Source organism: Prionailurus viverrinus, chromosome C1 (genome assembly GCF_022837055.1).
Source record: "Prionailurus viverrinus isolate Anna chromosome C1, UM_Priviv_1.0, whole genome shotgun sequence".
Taxonomy (NCBI): Eukaryota; Metazoa; Chordata; class Mammalia; order Carnivora; family Felidae; genus Prionailurus; species Prionailurus viverrinus.
Genome location: NC_062568.1, coordinates 189795108 through 189815985, shown reverse-complemented (window position 1 = coordinate 189815985; position 20878 = coordinate 189795108). Strand labels below are relative to the sequence as shown.

The 20878-nt window shown below is 41.7% G+C and overlaps 1 protein-coding gene across 2 annotated transcripts; it reads right to left on the bottom strand.

Annotated features, from left to right (window-relative positions):
* Window positions 1-318: 318 nt before the first annotated feature.
* ZBTB8OS (zinc finger and BTB domain containing 8 opposite strand) lies at window positions 319-20761 on the bottom strand. 2 transcript variants are annotated; one of them, XM_047869457.1, is made up of 7 exons: window positions 20249-20761; window positions 9313-9337; window positions 8433-8554; window positions 7895-7977; window positions 6872-6924; window positions 5087-5123; window positions 319-2404 (listed from the first exon to the last, which is right to left on the bottom strand). In XM_047869457.1, the coding sequence occupies exons 1-7, from the start codon at window positions 20379-20381 to the stop codon at window positions 2318-2320; spliced, it is 540 nt and encodes a 179-aa protein (XP_047725413.1). In that variant the 5' UTR covers window positions 20382-20761; the 3' UTR covers window positions 319-2317. The 2 variants fall into 2 exon arrangements, with proteins under 2 accessions (XP_047725413.1, XP_047725415.1); XM_047869459.1 differs by having other exon boundaries at window positions 20245-20378.
* Between the last annotated feature and the right edge of the window lie 117 nt (window positions 20762-20878).

Below are 20878 nucleotides of genomic sequence, written 5' to 3'. Positions count from 1 at the left end.
ACGTTCAACCGACTGAGCCCCCCAGGCACCCCTAACACAAACTGCATTTTATTTTATTTTTTTTATTTTTATTTTTTAACGTTTATTTTATTTTTGAGACAGAGAGAGACAGAGCATGAACAGGGGAGGGCCAGAGAGAGAGAGAGAGAGGGAGACAAAGAATCTGAAACAGGCTCCAGGCTCTGAGCTGTCAGCACAGAGCCCGACGTGGGGCTCGAACTCACGGACCGCGAGATCATGACCTGAGCCGAAGTCGGACGCTTACCCGACTGAGCCACCCAGGCGCCCCACAAACTGCATTTTAAAATTCACATAAAATAGTTAATAAATTATAAATTTATTACAAATAAAAGGAAATAGAATTCGTATTGTGTAATTAAAACTGACTTGCTTTTACTGAACCCCATTACACAGCACTGGTGGTAAGAGGTGCAGTTACCCGTTTTTTTCCCAGTCAAGACTATACCCTACTTGGCTTAATACATCCCAAGAGCTCTTATTCTGGATTCAGCTCTTCCACTGGACTCACAATATCCTGCTGCTCATTTTCACAATCAATGTCCCAAATAGCACATGATATACAAAGGGGTCTATGAAAAAAAGGGACCTAGGTTAGCCTGGAAGTTCATCCTGACAAAAGGCAGAGAGGTTCTTCTAGACAGTTTTTGCTTAGAGGGCCACAATTCAAATGAACAAAATGTACCTCAAAATAAAGAAGGGGAAGAAACACTACCCCAGTGATCCTGCTATGTATTCACTGCAAGAACTACTATTCAAATGGTAGGCTCTTGGCCTAGTCTCCATTAGCTCTATTTTCTAGAGAGCTAGCAAAAGAAACAGTGCTGAGAACACTTCGGAAGCTCACCATTTCGTTTTAGGTCTAGTTTAGCATGCCGTAATGGTATCTGGCACCACCCAGTGGCAATCTTTTCTCCTGTATGTGCGAATAAATAGCAACTTTGCAAATTCTTGTGGTGGCAACAAATACCTCAATCAATGAATAGAGAACAGAATAATGTTGCAAATCAAACAGAAGCAGTTTCATTACATTACCTACTTTGAGAAGTTTAGATCATTTTTAACGTGGTTTTTTTCCACAATGAAGAACTTAGAAAAACACAAAGAAATGTAAAACACTTTTCTTCTCCAACTGTATAAATATACGGGCTTTAATATAAAATCACATTAGAAGGGCCCATTTTTTTATTTAAAAATTTTTTTAATGTTTATTTTTTGAGAGAGAGAAAGAAACAGAGTGAGACTAGGGGTGGAGCAGAGACAGAGGGAGACACAATCTGAAGCAGGCTCCAGGCTCCAAGCTGTCAGCACAGAGCCTGATACAACGTTCGAACCCATGAACTGCAGTGAGAATCATGATCTGAGCTGAAGTCTGACACTTAACTGACCGAGCCACCCAGGCACTCCTGGAAGGGGCTCATTTGTAAGGGCACTGACTTGTTCTTACGAGAAAATAGGAAAAGTGTCCAGACATTAGTGCTTTAAAATAGTGAGAAAGAGAGAAAGTCAGGACTCTTTCTACAGAAGTCTTCCAACTGTTCCAACTATAATTATTTCTTCTAAGAAAACCGAGTGGCATACAGGATGGCTCTGTCCCACAGGAAATCTAAAACAAAACCTCTCTTAATGTATATATAGGAAATATATGTGTTAACCAATTCAGAAAAAAGCAAAGTCCTGGTTGTAGGATTTCTCAAATTATTATTTTTTTTTTTTCAAACTGAATTTGATAAGACTATGGAAGGTTCAGAGTATCCTGGGCTGCTGCTGACACCGTTGGTCCCTCTGGGGACCAGGCAGGACGTTTCACTAGAAGGGTGCTACTACAGCAGGGGACTAAGAGATGAAAAGCCATACTTGCCACCTGAAGAATTCTTTAAAGTTTGAGTATTTGCGTAACACGGACCAAACCTGCACCTTGATGTTCCATTTCTGAAAGTCACACTTTAAGTTAAAAAGTTCTGTTCTGTGGGCGCCCGGGTGGCTGAGTTGGTTAAGTGTCTGACTTTGGCTCAGGTCATGATCTTGCGGTTCATGAATTTGAGCCCTACGTTGGGCTCTGTACTGTCAGTGCAGAGCCCAACTTCGGATCTTCTGTCTGTCTCTCTCTGCCCCTTCTCCACTCACACTCTCTCTAGTTCGAAAATAAACAAACATTAAAAAAAAAAAAAAAGTTCTGCAAATCTCCATATATCAACAGATACTGTAGAATTTATATCATGGTATCATGGTATCTTCTTAAAAAGAAGAGAAAAAACAGTTCTTCATAGGAGGGGGTTTTTCTTGTTTTTTTGGTATCTTAAATGTCAATGATCACAAAAACTTCTGGCTTCTCTTCATTATAGACCTGCATTGCTGAGTACGTTATTGCCTTGACTTCAGTGCCCTAAAGTTGGGGTTAGAGAAAAAACAAATAGGAAAAAATGAAAATCAAACTCAGGATCAGTAACTCTACAACAATAGGCAGAAAGGCCAAATTTTACTATTATTCTGAAAAACTAAAAACTCACGTGATACAAGCAGTTATTTGTACAGCACTGTACAGTCATCCGGTAAAAATGAGAAGCCACATGTGCACAGGGAAAGAGCGCTGACTGGGAGGTAAGAGATGAAGCTCTAATCCTGGCTTTGTTTCCACCTGGATAAGGAGGCTGGCTGACCTCTCCAGCATCCCCTTTTTCATTTACCAAGTGGACTGAGTCAAGGAGCCCAAAGCTTTCCTACGGTCTGGCTCAGAGCTCCTTCTCGGGACCTCCTCCTTATAGTCTAACCTGGGGCCTAGGAACACAGACTCCTCTCCTCCTCAGCTGCCAACTCACTTTACTTCCTGGGTTCTCTCTCTACATGTTTCTGATACATGGCAATCCCCCCTCGCCTGCCCTGGTTTAAAACCACAGGATTAGATGTTCTCTTGGTTCCTTCCCATTCTAGAAAAGAATCTACAATAATTCTTTGCAGCACAAAACATAGCCAGCAATAGGCAACTGGCGTTTGCTAGCTCTATGGCACAAAAGAAATCTGAACGTTTCCCAGATGGATCTGAATGGCACCCACCTTTGCTTTTTTCCCTCCGCCATAATCACCCAGTGAAACCACAACCTAAATCAAATTCAACTTTCTGCCTACGGCAGCACACACCATACTAAGTGGTGTCACTTTAAATCACATCCACATTCTCAAAAGGGCACTCAGCACTGACTAGTCATCCTACATTTGCCACTAAATTCCCTTGCTCAGTCTCTGAAACAATTACTTTCCATCTTCACCTCTAGGATTCCTCCCTCATTCTCACCCTCACACCAGGCCTCCTAGAGAAAACAGGAGCAATCAGCAAGAAGTGACTTATCTTCTCCATCCGTACTCACATTAGCCTTTCCTCCTATTACAATGAACAGCCCGTCCCTGCTCCTATCAGAAGATCAGCTCCTGTACCTGAACACACAACCCCATACCCCCCTTTACCAAAACTTAAGGTCTTTGTTATGAAATTATTCTCTTGCTCTCCAGCATGATCAATTTGCCCCAAGTTCCTAGATCACTTCCACATAGCCTACGCTGGTGCTACAAAACCTTGTAGCTAAGACACACACACACACACACACACACACACACACTCCTCCCTTTCCAACCGCATTCCCCTCTGGCGAGTACTGTTCTATTTGTTCCCCTTTTCAAACTCTTCAAAAGAACTGTCTCAATACACTGCCTCCACTTTCCTATCTTTCATTCTCTCTTTGACCCATGTATCTTTCCACTGATTAGTAAACCCATGGATAATTCTCAATCCTCATCTTACGCAACCTCTGAGCGGTCTCAAGATCATTAGATATCTGGCTTTAGGGCACCCCCTCTTCTTTTGCTCCCTTTCATGAGGTTCTCCTTGTCTTTTACTTTTTGGCTTTGTCTCTTCCAAACTTAGTACCCCAGGGCTCAGTCCCCTCTATACTCTCTCTTATCTATACTCCCTCGACATAATCTCATCTAATCCTATGGCTATAGATATCCTCTGCTCAGTGGTGGCTCCCAGATTTATGTTTGCAGAGATAGCTATCTCCTGAACAAGACATCCTATAGGCAAATGCCTATTATGAGACATTTCCATTTAGATGTCTAATATATACCTCACACATAAGATGTTCAAAAGAAAATTCCACGTGTCGTTTGTATTGTAATTGACATGCTCCCTTCTAGCGGTTTCTCTCTTTTTAAGCTTCTCTCCCGAAGTTCCCTCATCAGGCTTCATTTCATTATGTTGTGCTTGAAGAAATGATACTGCAGCTACTAGAAGCAACCAGGACTTCCCAGTCACTCTCAACTAATTTAGGTCTCTTTGGCCTAAACACAAGGGTCAGCAACTTGCAAATCACAGGGCAAACCCAGGCTGCCACCTGGTTTTGTATAGTCCTACCACCTAAGGATGGTTTTTACATGTCTAAATGGTTGGGGGGGAAAAAAACACAAAAGAATACCTCATGACATTTGAAAACGATATGAAATTGAAATTTCAACGTCCATGAAGTTTTATTGGGATACAACCACATTCATTTGTTTATGTATTATCTATGGTGGCTATAGTGATACAATAAAGGACCTAATATTGTTCTTCTATCACTCCTGCTCCACAAAGCTTTAAACATTATCTAGCCCTTTACAGAAAAAATTTGCCTCCCCCTATTCCTATATACAGATTTGACTGGTATAGAGTGGAGTCATACAGGTTGGCAAATACAGAATCCGGAGAAGCACAGAAAGTAGAAGGTACTTTAGAGAACATTCAGTCTAAAACCTTCATCACAGGAAGAGATACAGAAGCTTGAAAAGGCAAAGGGACTTTTAAACCCCATAAAAATCTATAACAAACCTGACCCTGGAGCCCAAGTGCTGACTCCTAATCCACCAAATCAGATGTGTGGAATCAGCGCTTAAACATAACATGGTCACGGAAGCCTGAGGAAAACTTACCACTTACTTCACACCAATTTGTTAGAACTCACTAAAGTTTACTGGCATATACTAACTTTATGGTAAGAAAGTAAAAAATGTTTTTAATGGCTGGATTTAAACATACCTGAGGGTGCTTGGACAATGAAAATTCTTCTCCCCACCTTGAGAAGGAAAATTAAAACATGATTTAGACTTCCAGGATTTTATACCTGTTCTCCCTTTACATATTTTAAAATAAATCTTATAAATGTGGTTAAGATATGAGGAGGCCAAAAGAGATGGGAGGGATAAGGGGCTTTAAATTTCAGTTTGAGGGGCACCTGGGTGGCTCAGTCAGTTAAGCGTCCAACTTCGACTCGGTCATGATCTCGTGGTTCGTGAGTTAGAGCCGCGCATTTGGCTCTGTGCTGACAGCACGGAGCATGAAGCCTAGAGACTGTTTGTAGTTCTGCATCTCCCTCTCTGCCCCTGTGTCTCCCTCTCTCTGCCCCTCCCCCACTCATGCACCTGTGCTCTCTCTCAAAAATAAGCATTAAAAAATGTTTTTAATAGGGGCACCTGGGTGGCTCAGTCAGTTGAGCAGCCAACTTCGGCTCAGGTCATGATCTCACGGTCAGGGAGTTCAAGCCCCGCATCAGGCTCTGTGCTGACAGCTCAGAGCCTGGAGCCTGCTTCAGCTTCTGTGTCTCCCTCTCTCTCTGCCCCTCCCCTGCTCATGCTTTGTCTCTTTCTCAAAAATAAATAAACATTAAAAAAAAGTTTTTAATAAATAAATACAGCAGCATGTTCAAAATTTTCACTGTACTCAAGGCTATACAATGATTTAAATACTATCTCCCACTGGAGAAAGTAGGCCTGAGTATCACAGAGGCAAAATACTACATTCTGTAATATGCTCTTATTTTATAACTTTTGAGAAAGTGTCCATGGTCTGTGCATAGAAGGCCCTAGAAGGGTACTTTCCTAGAACCCGGGATAAGTATCTTCTCTCCCTTCAAGATGAATGTGGCTAGCGATCACAGTTGGAGAAGCAGTATTGGTAGTAAAAAGAACAAAGTTTTAAATTTCTGTTCAACCATTTATTAGCTAAATACCCTTGGATAAGGCTGATTCCATACCCATTAAAAAAAAAAAAAAAAAAGGAGGGAGGAGAATAAAAGACCTCACTTTACAAAAAGAAAAAAGAAATGAATCAAATTCAACATGAAGTGGAAAAAATAGGCTTTACATAGAAATAACCTAAAAGAGAGGAGCCTGGGTGGCTCAGCTGGTTGAGTATATGGCTCTTGATTTCAGCTCAGTTCATGATCACACGGCTGTGGGACTGAGCCCTACATGGGGTTCACACTTGAGCATGGAGCCTGCTTATGATTCTCTCTCTCTGCCCCTCTACCCTACTCACACTCTCTCTAAAATAAATCTTAAACAAAACAAAACAAAACAAAACAAAACAAAACAGGGGTGCCTGGGTGGCTCAGTTGGTTAAACGTCTGACTTCGGCTCAGGTCATGATCACAGTTCGTGGGTTCAAGTCCTGCACTGGGCTCTGCTGTACTGACAGCTCAGAGCCTGGAGTCTGCTTCAGATTCTGTGTCTCCCTCTCTCTCTGTCCCTCCTGGGCTTGCACTCTCTCTCTCTCAATAATAAATAAACATAAAAAAAAATCAATAAATTGGGAATCAGGTTTAAGAACCAAAATTAACTCTGTTCTGACACATTTCTGGTCTTCCAAAGCTGAGGACCAAAGCCCTTGCTCCTAGGGTTCACAAAGCTTAATCTGCAGAGGCCCACTGGGCTGCAATGGGACCTCTGACTTAACATTTCTGTCTTCCTGCCCAGTACGTTCAGTGAAGAATATAATTTTAACATCTTTCATGGCTTGTTACTTAAAAAGATCTTCAAAACATACCCAATTGACCGTAATTTGAAATTTCTTTGATCGATATGAAGTACCTTCACTTCCTAAAGAGGAAAAGAAAATTCAATTTAAAAAAATGTTCATAATAGACCATCTACTAAAACATGTCTAATAACTGTCAAAACACTATGTTGTACACCTGAAACTGACATAATATTGTATGTCAGTTATACTTTAATTAACAAAAATATGTCTAGGTTGTCCCATTTCCTAGAAAATAACAACGTACAACTTCCCTGAAGCAAAGAAAATGAAAATGTTAACTAAAGTAGAACAAACTAAATATATTTCAAGGAAATAAGGTTTTTTTCTTATATAGTGAAATGTTCTTGAAAAATGTACACTCTAAAAACAGGAGTCAAGAACTTTCTCTGTAAAATAGAATAGAATGATACAGGATTTCAATCATTCTTGGCCCATTTTTAACTAACACTGTAGGCTCTTGAACTCTGCAGGACAAGGGACCAGTTAGAAGGGTGTATGTAGCATAGCTGGGAAGGGAGAGAATGGAGTGATTATGGAAGCAAGGAAGCAAGGCGCTGTGTGTTAGGTAACAGTGATGTTGAGATAGATTCCCTTCTAGAGGCTGATGGCAACAGGCAATCTCCATTTGGATTTTCCTTTTTCATGTTAAGGAAAACTGACAGCAATTTTTGAATTTAGGCCAACATGGCAGAGTTGCTAAATTTCACAAGGGACAAAAGAACATATGGATGGACATAAATATAGCTCAAACTAGGGAGACATAAAAAGTGTGGGTGAAGACAGCAGGTGCATTCTTATCACACAATCCTGATTAGTGACAAGTATATGGTAAGAAATCTAAATATTACAAGATGCATATACATAGGCAAAGGCACATTAACCAAGGAGTCCCTGTTTTCTACAAATCAGTATCATCTTAGGATCTGTATGGCTTGGTTTTGCATCACACATTCTATTCTCAATCATTTGTTCTCTTAAAATCTGAACTAGAACCCGTTTGCTCAGTAAAAAAGAAAAACCGTTGCTTACCCGGGGTATGAAGAATTCGTCAGCACTGAACTTATAAAGCCACTCATCCAAAAAGTGAAACAGAAGAGACTCTAAGTCATCTCCTACACAGGATCAAGAAGAACCATGACAGTATGATGTTTAATGATTCTCCTCTCTAAAAACTTGTTTGAGGGGCGCCTGGGTGGCGCAGTCGGTTGAGCGTCCGACTTCAGCCAGGTCACGATCTCGCGGTCCGGGAGTTCGAGCCCCGCGTCGGGCTCTGGGCTGACGGCTCGGAGCCTGGAGCCTGTTTCCGATTCTGTGTCTCCCTCTCTCTCTGCCCCTCCCCCGTTCATGCTCTGTCTCTCTCTGTCCCAAAAATAAATTAAAAAACGTTGAAAAAAAAAAAAAAAAACTTGTTTGAATTTAAAAGTGTAATGAATTTCTTAGGCTAGCTGAAAAGAGGAAGAACAAGCTCATAATTAATTTAGTTGCTCTTATTGTGAAAATATACTGAAATCATGTACAACACTGCACATTTGCATAACAATTTCTTCCCTGAAAACAAATTGGTTACCTTGGGTTTCTACTTCTAGTGTTTGGAGGGGCTCCACAGTCCCAGTATCTGTCATGTAACCAAACATGGCCATTGCACATTGCTCAAATGCTTCCTCCAGAGTATCTCCCCACGCATGTAACCTAAAGAAATACATTTATGCCCTGTGTAATAAAATTCAAGAGAGCAAGAGAGAAAACTTGACAGCAAAGTCAAAATAAAATTAGCATGGTAAATACAAAACCAAAGGCAGCAATCAATTTAATGGCACAGAAACTGGGTTCTTTTAAACCATCATTTTCGTGTTGTAAAGGAACGAAAATAGGAAGAGAAAATTAAAATTAGGGACATCAAGGGGCATCTAGGTGGTTCAGTCGGTTAAGTGTCCAACTCTTGATCTCAGCTCAGGTCATGATCTCACAGTTCGTGGGTCTGAGCCCCACGTCAGGCTCTGTGCTGACAGAGTGATTCTCCCTCTCCCTCGCTGTCTGTCCCTCCCTGGGTTGTGTGTGCATCTGTGTGCACACTCTCTCTCCCTGCCTCACAAAATAAATAAACTTTAAAAAATAAATAGATAGGGGCGCCTGGGTGGCGCAGTCAGTTAAGCGTCCGACTTCAGCCAGGTCACGATCTCGCGGTCCGTGGGTTCGAGCCCCGCGTCAGGCTCTGGGCTGATGGCTCAGAGCCTGGAGCCTGTTTCCGATTCTGTGTCTCCCTCTCTCTCTCTGCCCCTCCCCCGTTCATGCTCTGTCTCTCTCTGTCCCAAAAATAAATTAAAAAAAAAAAGAAAGAAAAAATAAATAGATAAATAATAAAATAAAATTAGGGACATCGAGATTAAAACATCAGACTTCCTATTTAAGAACATGATTTCAAAGACATAAATTGCAGGTATACTCACTGGACATCTGCCGTATGATCCAAATCTGAGGGAGAGAGGGGAAAACACATATGTCATTGAAGTTGACTTGCAAGTCACAAGAAACTCTAGTTCATTATTAAGAATATTATCCTTCTGTGGTGCCTGGATGGCTCATTCAGTTGAGCATTCAACTCTGTTTCAGGTCATGATCTCACGGGGTTCAAGAGTTCGAGCCCCCCTCAGGCTCACTGCTGTCAGCACAGGCACGCTTCAGATCCCGTCTCCCTCTCTCTCTTCCCCTCCTCTTCTTGCTCTCTCTTTCAAAAATAAATAAATTATTGAAAAAAAAAAAGTAGGGGCGTCTGGGTGGCTCAGTCGGTTAAGTGTCCGACTTCAGCTCAGGTCATGATCTCACGGTTCACTGAGCTGGGAGTCCCGTGTCGGACTCTCTGCTGTCAGCATAGAGCCCGCTTCAGATCCTCTGTCTCCCTCTCTGTGCCCCTACATTCGTGCTTTCTCTCTCTCTCTCAAAAGTAAACAAACATTAAAAAATTAAAAAAAAAAGTAAACTCAACACGATGTTTATGAGCTTCTTCCTGATTATCCCCACATAAACACCTGAAAGCAACACCTGCTACTACAGCAAACTCCCACTGGATCTGTTATCCCAACATTTCAGTCTACTCTTCACTGTTATCATGACTTCTGTCAGTTCTTCCTACTTAGATCATTGAATATTCAGGCTAGAAGGAAGCCTTGCAGCTCATTTAATATAATTCCCTCATGGACAAGAAGAAAACTGGGGCACCTGGCTGGCTCAATCTGTAGAGCACATGACTTCTTGACCTTGGGTTGTGAGTTTGAGACCATGCTGGGTGTAGAGATTACTTTAAAATTTTTTTTAAAAAGAAGAAGAAACCTGAAATCCGAAGAGATCATGGGACTTGTTAAAGACTACTGTTGTTTAGAGGCAAAGTTGGGCCTAGAATTGAGACGTCCTGAGTGCCAGTGTAGTAGATTTTGTACCATAACACATAGTTTTTTGGTGACACTCAAGGCTCAAATTCTTCTCCGAGTCACTCAGAAATATTCCTGTGGACTTAATATGTTTTAGGCACCAGAGATGACCAGCAGAGATGATAAAGAAGTTAGAAGAAAATGACAGGTATTAACCTTAGAGTAATGAAAGCATGTGTCCAGAATGCTCACAGCAGTGGATTCCCCAAAATGAAAAACCGAAAGTTCACCGATAAGAGAACAGATAAAGATGCGATGCAATACTACTCAGCGATAAAATGGTGTGACTTACTGGGGCACCTGGATGGCTCAGTTCCTTAAGAATCCAACTCTTGGTTTTGGGTCAGGCCATGATCTCATGGTTCATGGGTCTGAGCCCCGCGACAGGCCCTGCGCTCACGGCAAGAAGCCTTTTTAGGATTCTCTCCCTTCCTCTCTCTCTGTCCTCCCTCCCCCCCTCCGCTTGCACTCTCTCTCTCTCAAAAATTAATAAATGAACATTTTTTTAAATGGTGTGATCTACTGACTCATGCATTAACATGAATCTCAAAAACATTAAGTGAAAACTGCAGAACTCTCAGCATGTAACACCTCTATCCAAACTCCTCTGTGACAAGAGTGATCAAACTTTAGCACAGCTGGACTTCTAGCAGCATAAGCCTAGTTCCAAGGATCACCCAGGCCCCAAAGCATTAGATTACCTGCTGGGGGGGAAAGAGCTACACAGACAGGAGAATTTATTGTTCATTCCAACCAAAACCTAACAATAGGCCCTTAACCTCCCTTTCTTAAGGCATTTACTATAAAGGACTTACAACTGTGAATATTTATCTCTTACAACTCAGCAGGGTCCTTCTCAAGGACTCCAGAGCCACTCCTTTGAAATGTAATCAGCATAAAGGACTCCTGGTCTCAGTGGGAGGATCGAATCCTAACTTCCTTAACTGCCTGCTACCAAATCCTGCAGGCCTAATCGAATTTACGCAGACTGTTTGTAATTTTTCACTTCTCTGAATCTAGGAGGCCCCTGCTCTCCCCTCTTCTCAATTCTCCCTTTAAAAGGCCCCATCACCTCTGCAAAATTTGGAATGGAGTTCAGTTCTTTCTTTTACTATAATTACTGAAAAAAAGTCATTCACCACTTTAATGTCTGGCTGTGTTTATCTTTGATACTAAGTGAAGAAGCCAGGCATAAAAGAATCTATACTGTGTGAAACTTTAGGCAAAATTATGCTCTGGTAATAGAAATCCAAACTGCCTCAAAGTAAGGACATGGTGGGGGGGGGGGGGGGAGGCTTATAGGAAAAAAAGCAAAAGGGAACTTTCTAGGATGATGGAAATGTTCTACAATCCAATGTATAATACACTCCAATCATAAATGGATATATATGTTTATCAAAACTTATCAGACTCTACACTTAAGATCTGAGCACTTCTACCATATGTAAATTATATCTCCATTTTAAAAAACAATTTGAAAGAACAATGACAGATTACTATAGGCCAGTAGTTCTCTAATTTTTGGTCTTAGGAACCCTTTACTCAAATATTATTGAAGATCCCAAAAAGGTTTGATTTATATGTGTTGTATCTGTCCATGTTAACCATACTAGAAATTTTAACGAAAAAACGTTTAAATACTTATTAATTCATTTAAAAACAACAACAAAATTGGGGCACATGGCTGGCTCAGTCAGTAGAACATGTGACCCTTCATCTCAGGATTGAGTTCTAGCCCAACATTGGGTATAGAGATTACTTAAAAATAAAATCTTTAGAAAATAGTAATAATCAATAAAAAACAAAGCCATTTCACTAAACATAAATTGCATACCTTTATAAAAAATAACCATATTTCCCCAAAACTTTAGTGAGAAGAGTGGCATCGTTTAGGTAAGTATTTTGAATGTCTTTCAATGTGTTGCAATGTATTGATTTAGTTGAAACACGTACATAAAATCAATCTCACATATATGTAGGAGAAAAAGGGAGGAGTATCTTAATAGCTTTTCACAAAACTATATATAATCTTCCATGATGCTATACCGAAACTAGAAACATGCAATGTGGAATTTGAAGCTGTTATAATGAATTTTCATACTCTGTAACATTAAAATCCATAACTCTATCTTGTGCCTAGAACGGATCTTATCTGTGCCTGATGGTATAACACCAAAGCACTGGTCTTTTGAAAAAATATTAGTTCATTGATTTATACAGGTAATGTCGACACATTTAATTACATGAAGTGAAATTACATATATACACATATTTGTTTTTTTTTACTTTTTTAACTTTTTTTTCAACGTTTTTATTAATTTTTGGGACAGAGACAGAGCATGAACGGCGGAGGGGCAGAGAGAGAGGGAGACACAGAATCGGAAGCAGGCTCCAGGCTCTGAGCCATCAGCCCAGAGCCTGACGCGGGGCTCGAACTCACGGACCACGAGATCGTGACCTGGCTGAAGTCGGACGCTTAACCGACTGCGCCACCCAGGCGCCCCACGTATATTTGTTAATATCACCACCAATCTCATCAGAAAGATCTTTTAGTACTAGGAAACTGTCAAGCTCATGATGACAGACACAAGTTTTCCAAAATTCAAATTTCACTCAAATACTTGAATTTTATCATTGCCAACAAATATTGTGTTCTTTTCCTTGAAGTGTTTTAAAGAAATTATCTGCGGGGTACCTGGGTGGCTCAGTCGGTTAAGCGTCCGACTTCGGCTCAGGTCATGATCTCACGGTCCCTGAGTTCGAGCCCCGCCTCGGGCTCTGTGCTGACAGCTCAGAGCCTGGAGCCTGCTTCTGACTCTGTGTCTCCCTTTCTCTGACCCTCCCCCGTTCATGCTCTGTCTCTCTCTGTCTCAAAGATAAATAAACGTTAAAAAAAATTTTTTAAATAAATAAATAAATAAATAAATAAATAATCTGCCAAATACCCCTATCTGAATAACAACACTACATCTTTCAGTCCTTCTTTGGAGGAAAACAAAGGTGGGGGGGGGGGGGTCTTCCATGAAAAACAAAACCAAAACAAAAAACCAGCTCACAATTCAATTACACAAGTTCTTTTCCTCAAGGTAATCATCAATACCTTGACAAGCAACAGAAACACTGTATGCACATTTCCCATTCTGTTTCACAGAACATTAAAAAGGCATGTACTCACTGGTCAAGATTTAATTAAACTGACAGTCCTTACTGATTCATCAAGGACATCTCTAAGTGAAAATGATTTTTTCTTTTAACCTTAGGTACATAGTGGTTAAGGAATAAAGTGATTACCAGTACAGTTTGGTGTTGCCTCAATTTGTGCTAAGGGGACAGCAGGTGTACCTACCAATGCTTTTGCACCATCAGCACAAATACCAACACAGCGAAAGAGCAAGTATCTCAGTATTATTGCAAAAGTTTTTTGACATCACAGGTCCTCTGAAAGGGTCTGGGGAACCCCAGGGGTCCAAGGGTCACACTTTGAGAACTGAAACATAGGAGAGACTAGGAAATAAACTTAACTTGGACTGAATTCCCAAAGGAAACAAGACTTAACATTGTAAGTGCCAAAAGACTAAGGGTGCTCTGTACGTGTTTGCTCATTCTCTTATTTCCAATTTTTGTTCAATGCATGATACACAACAGGTGTTCAATCATATTGCTGAAATGAATCAATAAGATGACAACTACACGGTTGTCTACACAGTCTTAAAGGAAAAAACAGGGCTACAGGAAAAGCTTGGGGAGAGATTTGGGGGTGGTCTATGGAAAGAAATGAAGCTGGGAGAAAATACAGACTAATCTCACATGACATCAATTCAAAGACTGTACAAAATGTTGCCAAGTAGAATCCAGTATGACCAAGTGGGATTTATTCCTGGAATGCATGGATTCAGTTATTAGGAAATAGATTAATTCATATATGATCCTCTCCATAGATACAATCATGAAACATATTATAAAAATATTAACAGGATTTTTGAGCAAAAAGTTTTTTCTGTACAACAAATTAAAAAGTTAAACTACTTTTCTTCTCTCATTCTTTTTAATGCTTATTTTGAGAGAGAGAGAGAGAGAGAGAGAGAGAGGATGTGTGCAGGGGGAGGGGCAGAGAGAGAGAGAAAGAGAATCCTAAGCAGGCTCCCAGCACAGAGCCCAACACAGTGCTCCATCCCACAAATGGGGAGATCATGATCTGAACCAAAATCAAGAGTCGGATGCTTAACCAACTGAGCCACCTAGGAGCCCCTTTTCTCTCATTCTTAATTGCTATATTTACTGAATGTTTCTGTGGTGTAATAAAGATATATATTTGGTCTTTGTCCCTGGTTTCTGGCAAAGCTCCTAAAACCCTTGGATTCTCCTGAGTGATGAGTGTTTTGTTATTCATTAATTATTACCTTCTGTCCACACCTGAATCTATGCTATGGTGGTGACTCAGGGTAAGGTCCCTAGATAGCCTTAGAATGGGGCAGTCACCAGGAAGATCATGATTAAAGAGCAGGAACTTCCAGCCCCACCCCCTCACCACCAGGTGTGAGTGCCTGGCCTGTGGAGGGTGGAGCAGGAGACTGAGTTATAGACTCTTAAAGAGATTTGGAGAACATCCCATTGGTGAGCTCATCCATGTGCTAGGAGGACGACAAGCCCAGAGGGGGCATGGAAGCTCCAGACCCTCTCCCCATACCTTGCTCTATGCATGGCATCCGTCTGGTTGTTCCTCAGTTGGATCCCCTATAATAAACTGGTAAACCTAAGTAAAGCATGGTTACCTGAGTTCTGTGAATTGTTCTAGCAAATTACTGAACTTGAGCCCAAGGAGGAGTGGGAGGAGAATGCATGGGAACACCAGAATTTGCAACTGGTTAGGCAGAAGTGTGGGTAGCTTGGGTACCCCATTTGGGACTGCCGTATGAAGTGGAAGCAGTCTTGTGCAATTCAGCCCTTAAACTGTGGGGTCTGTGTTAATTCCAGGGAGTTAGGATCAGAACAGAATTGAATTGACTGATACCCAAGTTGGTGTCAGAGAACTGGAAAACTGCTTGATGTGGAGAAACCACACACTTGACGTCAGAAGTGGTATTAGAAGAAAGAAAACAGAGTTTTATAATGCATATATTATTATAATACAGTTGAACACACAAAATTCAAAGTGTACGATGAAAAAAATTTGGATACTCTTGGGTATCAACTGAAAATTATACTAACTATAAGGGAATACTATAAGGAAGCAGGGTAAAAAATTAATTATACAACTCAGCAGCTTTCACAATTATAGTCAATAACAAGATAGACAAGAGATGGTATCAGGGCAGAAAAGATCATTTACATCAGAAACAAAAAAGGTGTGGGGGCCTGGCTGACTCAGTGAGTAGAGCACGTGACTCCTGATCTCAGGGTCATGAGTTTGAGTCCCACAATGCCAAAGACATTACTGTAAAAAAATAAATAAATAAATAACAACAGATGGGCGCCTGGGTGGCTCATTCAGTTAAGCATCCAACTCTTGACTTTGGCTCCGGTCATGATCTCCTGGTTTGTGAGATAGAGCCCCATGTCAGGCTCTGCACTGACAGCATGGAGCCTCCTTGGGATTCTCTCTCTCCTTTTTCTGCCCCACCCACACTCACTCACTCTCTCTCTCATAATAAATAAATATTTTTTTTTAAATTTTTTTTTTTTTTCAACGTTTATTGAGAGAGACAGAGCATGAACGGGGGAGGGGCAGAGAGAGAGGGAGACACAGAATCGGAAGCAGGCTCCAGGCTCTGAGCCGTCAGCCCAGAGCCTGATGCGGGGCTCGAACTCACGGACCGCGAGATCGTGACCTGGCTGAAGTCGGACGCTTAACCGACTGCGCCACCCAGGCACCCCAATAAATATTTTTTTAAAAAGGAAAAGAAACAAAAAAGATGAAATACCTAAAAATAACCTTCTCAGGATACACAAGATTTGAAAAATGGAAAGGCATACACCATTCCTCAAAAAAATCCTAATATAAATATTAAAGTTTTAATTCTCCCTAAATTTATAATTAATATGATTGAGAAAATACCAATAGTATTTTTTATCTGTGGTTTATTTTATTTTTTATTTTTTTTTTTAAATTTTTTTTTTTTCAACGTTTATTTATTTTTGGGACAGAGAGAGACAGAGCATGAACGGGGGAGGGGCAGAGAGAGAGGGAGACACAGAATCGGAAACAGGCTCCAGGCTCTGAGCCATCAGCCCAGAGCCCGACGCGGGGCTCGAACTCACGGACCGCGAGATCGTGACCTGGCTGAAGTCGGACGCTTAACCGACTGCGCCACCCAGGCGCCCCTGGTTTATTTTATTTTTAAAAGTTTTTATTTATTTAAGTAATCTCTATACCCATTGTGGGGCTAGAACTCACAACACCAAGACCAAGAGTCACATGCTCTACTTACTGAGCCAGCCAGGTGCCCCTATCTGCAGTTTACTTTAAAATAAATGAAAAGGAGGTGAAAGGTAGCCAGAAATATGCCACTCAGGTATAAAGATTATTTTGAGTTGAAGACAAATGAGAGAAGATACAAGAAAAACTCTCTGCCCTCCCACTATATGTCTAAAACATAAATGTATAAAGGTGCTCCCCTTTGCCTATCAGCAAGGACAGAAATCAATCATTAAAGAAAACTCTAGACCCTTATCCACCCAGTCAGCACCAGAGGAATCTACATAATAAAGTTTCCTAACTAGCCCTCACCTTCCATTAGTTTTCTATATATTTATCATCCCACAATTGGCCGCCCCAGAAGTACAAAATGCTTTTCCTTTGTCTTGTCATTTCTCTACAAAATTACTGCTCCTGTTAAGATGCTATATAAGCTCAAGTTCTAACCAGCCCTTTGAGTTACTCATCACTGAATACTCCTATGTGAGAGGCACCTGGGTGATTCAGTCGGTTAAGCAACCGACTCTTGACTTCAGCTGTTTGGGAGATTGAGCCCTACTTTGGGCTGGGCTGACCGTGCAGAGCCTGCTTGGGATTCTTTCTCTCTCCCTGTCCTTCCTCCACTCACTCACACACTCTCTCAAAATAATTTTAGAAATGTTTTTTTTTTTTTTTAATTTTTTTTCAACGTTTTTTATTTATTTTTGGGACAGAGAGAGACAGAGCATGAACGGGGGAGGGGCAGAGAGAGAGGGAGACACAGAATCGGAAACAGGCTCCAGGCTCTGAGCCATCAGCCCAGAGCCCGACGCGGGGCTCGAACTCCCGGACCGCGAGATCGTGACCTGGCTGAAGTCGGCCGCTTCACCGACTGCGCCACCCAGGCGCCCCTAGAAATGTTTTTTAAGTTTATTTATTTTGAGAGAGACAGAGAGCAAAGGGGGCAGAGAGAGAGAATCCGAAGCAGGCTCTGCACTGCCAGCACAGAGCCTGATACAGGGTCAAACCCATGAACCGTGAGACCATGACCTGAGCCGAAACCACGAGTCAGACGCTCAACCGACTGAACCACACAGGCACCCCTCAAAATAAATAAACTTAAAAAAAAAAAATACTTCCAGGTGAATGTGCAACACATGTGTTTATAAGTTTGTTTTTTCTAACTGATTTGTAGGGCCCCAGCCAATGTACCTATGATGGGTATAGGAGAAAGATTTTTTTCCTCCCTTATAGAGGTATAAGGGTACAGATAAAAAAAGGTAAACCATTAACTGATCATTGCTGAAGCTGGGTGATGTGCAGATGGAAGTCATCATACTAGTTTTGTATATATTTACACATAGCTGATGTTTATCTACATACAGGAAAAAAAAAAACAACAAGAATGGCAGGAAAGGGGCCAATAGTGAGGGGAGAGTGTCCTACAACATATTAAAAGATAGAATAGGGGCACCTCGGCAGCTTAGTCGGTTAAGCGTCTGACTCTTGATTTTGCCTCAGCATGATCTCACTGTGAGTTTGAGCCCCAGTGTAGAGCCTACTTGGGATTCTCTATCTCTCTCTCAAAATAAATAAACATAAAAAAAAAAAAAAAAAAAAAAAACAGGCAAAGCTAATCTATGACGTTAAAAGTTAGGTTAATGGGGGGCACCTGGCTGGCTCAATTGGTGGCATGGGCAACTCTTGATCTCAGGGTTGTGAATTCGAGTCCTATGTTGGGTGTAGAGATTTCTTAAAAATAAAATCTTTAAAAAAAGTCAGGATAATGGGAGCAGTGGGGAGGGCGGTGGTGATTGGAAAGGGGCATAAGACAGGATGCTGTAATATTATTTATCCACATGGTTATTAGGTATACAGGTGTATTCAGTATGTGAACATTCACTTATGGTATGTGCATTCTTCTGTATATTATACTTGAATGTAAGTTTGCATTTCCAAGGGCGCCTGGCTGCCTCAGTTGGTAGAGCACGCCACTCTTAAACTCAGGGTGGTGAGTTCAAGCTCCACACTGAGCACAGAGCTTACTTAAATTAAAAAAAAAAAAAAAAGTTTTCATGTCCAAATGTACAAGAAAACACAGAATTGTTTTACAATCTTAGAGTGGACAAAGCCTTCCTAAGTATGACTACCCAGAAGTCATAAAAAGGGTTAATAAATTTCACTACATAAAAATAAATTTCTGCAGAGTAAAATAAGACCAACAATCCAATAGAAAAATGGGTTCAAAATGTGAATATACACATCCCAGAAATGGACATACAAATAGCTCCAAACATACTTAAGTATGTTCAACTTCACTTATAATAAGAAAAATGCCAGGGCGCCTGGGTGGTTCAGTCGGTTAAGCATCTGACTTCAGCTCAGGTCATGATCTTGACTTCGGCTCAGGTCATGATCTTGTGTTCCTGAATTTGAGCCCCATGTCTGGCTCTGTGCTGACAGCTCAGAGCCTGGAGCCTGCTTCGGATTCTGTGTTTGCCTGTCTCTCTGCCCCTGTACCGCTCATATTCTGTCTCTCAAAAAATAAATGTTAAAAAAAATTAAAATGCAACTAATATCACAAAATATTTAAATTGGAAAAGACAAAGTATGGTAATGCAGTAAATGAGCGGAAGTGTGAGGACTAAAGCACGCTCACATAATGACAGTGAGAGTATAAACTGTTACAACATCACTGGAGATCAATTTAGCAAAAACTGTTAAAGTTAAAAATGCACATATCTTGGGGTGCCTGGGTGGCTCAGTCTATTGAGCGTGGGACTCCTGATTTTGGCGCAGGTCATGATCTCGCGGTTCATGGGACTGCGCCCCAACATGAGGTTGACAGGGCAGAGCCTGCCTGGGATTCTCTGCCTCCCTCCAAAATAAATAAATAAAAATCTTAAAAATGCACATATCCTTTGACAAAGCAACGTAACATCGGAAATTTACAGATACACTTGCACACATGCAAAACAAAGGATGCACAAGTATATTCACTGCTCTAACCATCCCACTGTTGGGAGATACGTAGGGGAGACAACCCCGCAAATGCTTAGAAATATGGTTATCTTTAGAATACACTGATAAAATTCCCACAAGATAAATGTGACTAGGTATATGTAGAAAGAGTTCAGGGGCGCCTGGGTGGCGCAGTCGGTTAAGCGTCCGACTTAAGCCAGGTCACGATCTCGCGGTCCGTGAGTTCGAGCCCCGCGTCAGGCTCTGGGCTGATGGCTCAGAGCCTGGAGCCTGTTTCCGATTCTGTGTCTCCCTCTCTCTCTGCCCCTCCCCCGTTCGTGCTCTGTCTCTCTCTGTCCCAAAAATAAATAAACGTTGAAAAAAAAATTTTTTTTTAAAAAAGAGTTCAAAAGACTGTAGACGCAGCAGCCCAGTTCCCGACTCTCAGACCAGGTGGGTTTTTCCTCCAGCATCCCCCGGACTCGTACCTACAATACAGGGCGAAATGGGATCACGCCTGAAGCACCTAATGGGGTAAAGCCGGAGAGGCCAGAAGACCTGGGCAAGGAAAGAGGGCATGAGAAAACTGAGCCACCTACTCACACTCGTATTTCCGAATGACTGGAGGATACTTGGCCTTGATTGCCTTCTGCTCTTCAGTCAAATTGTAATCTCGAATATCTTCCTCTTCCTGCGCCATAATTACAACTCTGGACACTCCACTTCCGCCCTTCATTAGCCGGACTTCAGCCCTGATTTACAACTTCCGCTCCAGACTCCGCCCCTTGGCACACACCCTTAAAGGACCAGGACTCCATTCACCCAGATGTACTTATACCCTAAGACTCCTGGCCTAGGACCCGCCGGTGGAAAAACGTCTCTAATAGGCTTAGGCCCTATTCTCTGCGTTTGCTTCATCACTTCTAAGAACCCAGGAAACAAGTAAATTGGGGGACCTGGAAGTAGTAAGACACTTGAGCTGGACACTCCTATGCCTGAGTGGTAGACGTGTTTTCTTTCTGCCTCATTCCCAGAGTTGATAACTAGACCCGAAAGCATCCCAGATTTTTCACGTCAGTGCTCTGAAATTGCCGCGAGCTGAACAGCCTTTAAGAAAATGGCTGCCCCCTGTAGAGTGCGGACTAAACATCTCACGTGACCCGGCGGGCGCCCTCCCACCAGCTCGCGCGCGCGCAATCGAAGGAAGTCGGCTCCCGGCCGAGTGGGGGCAGG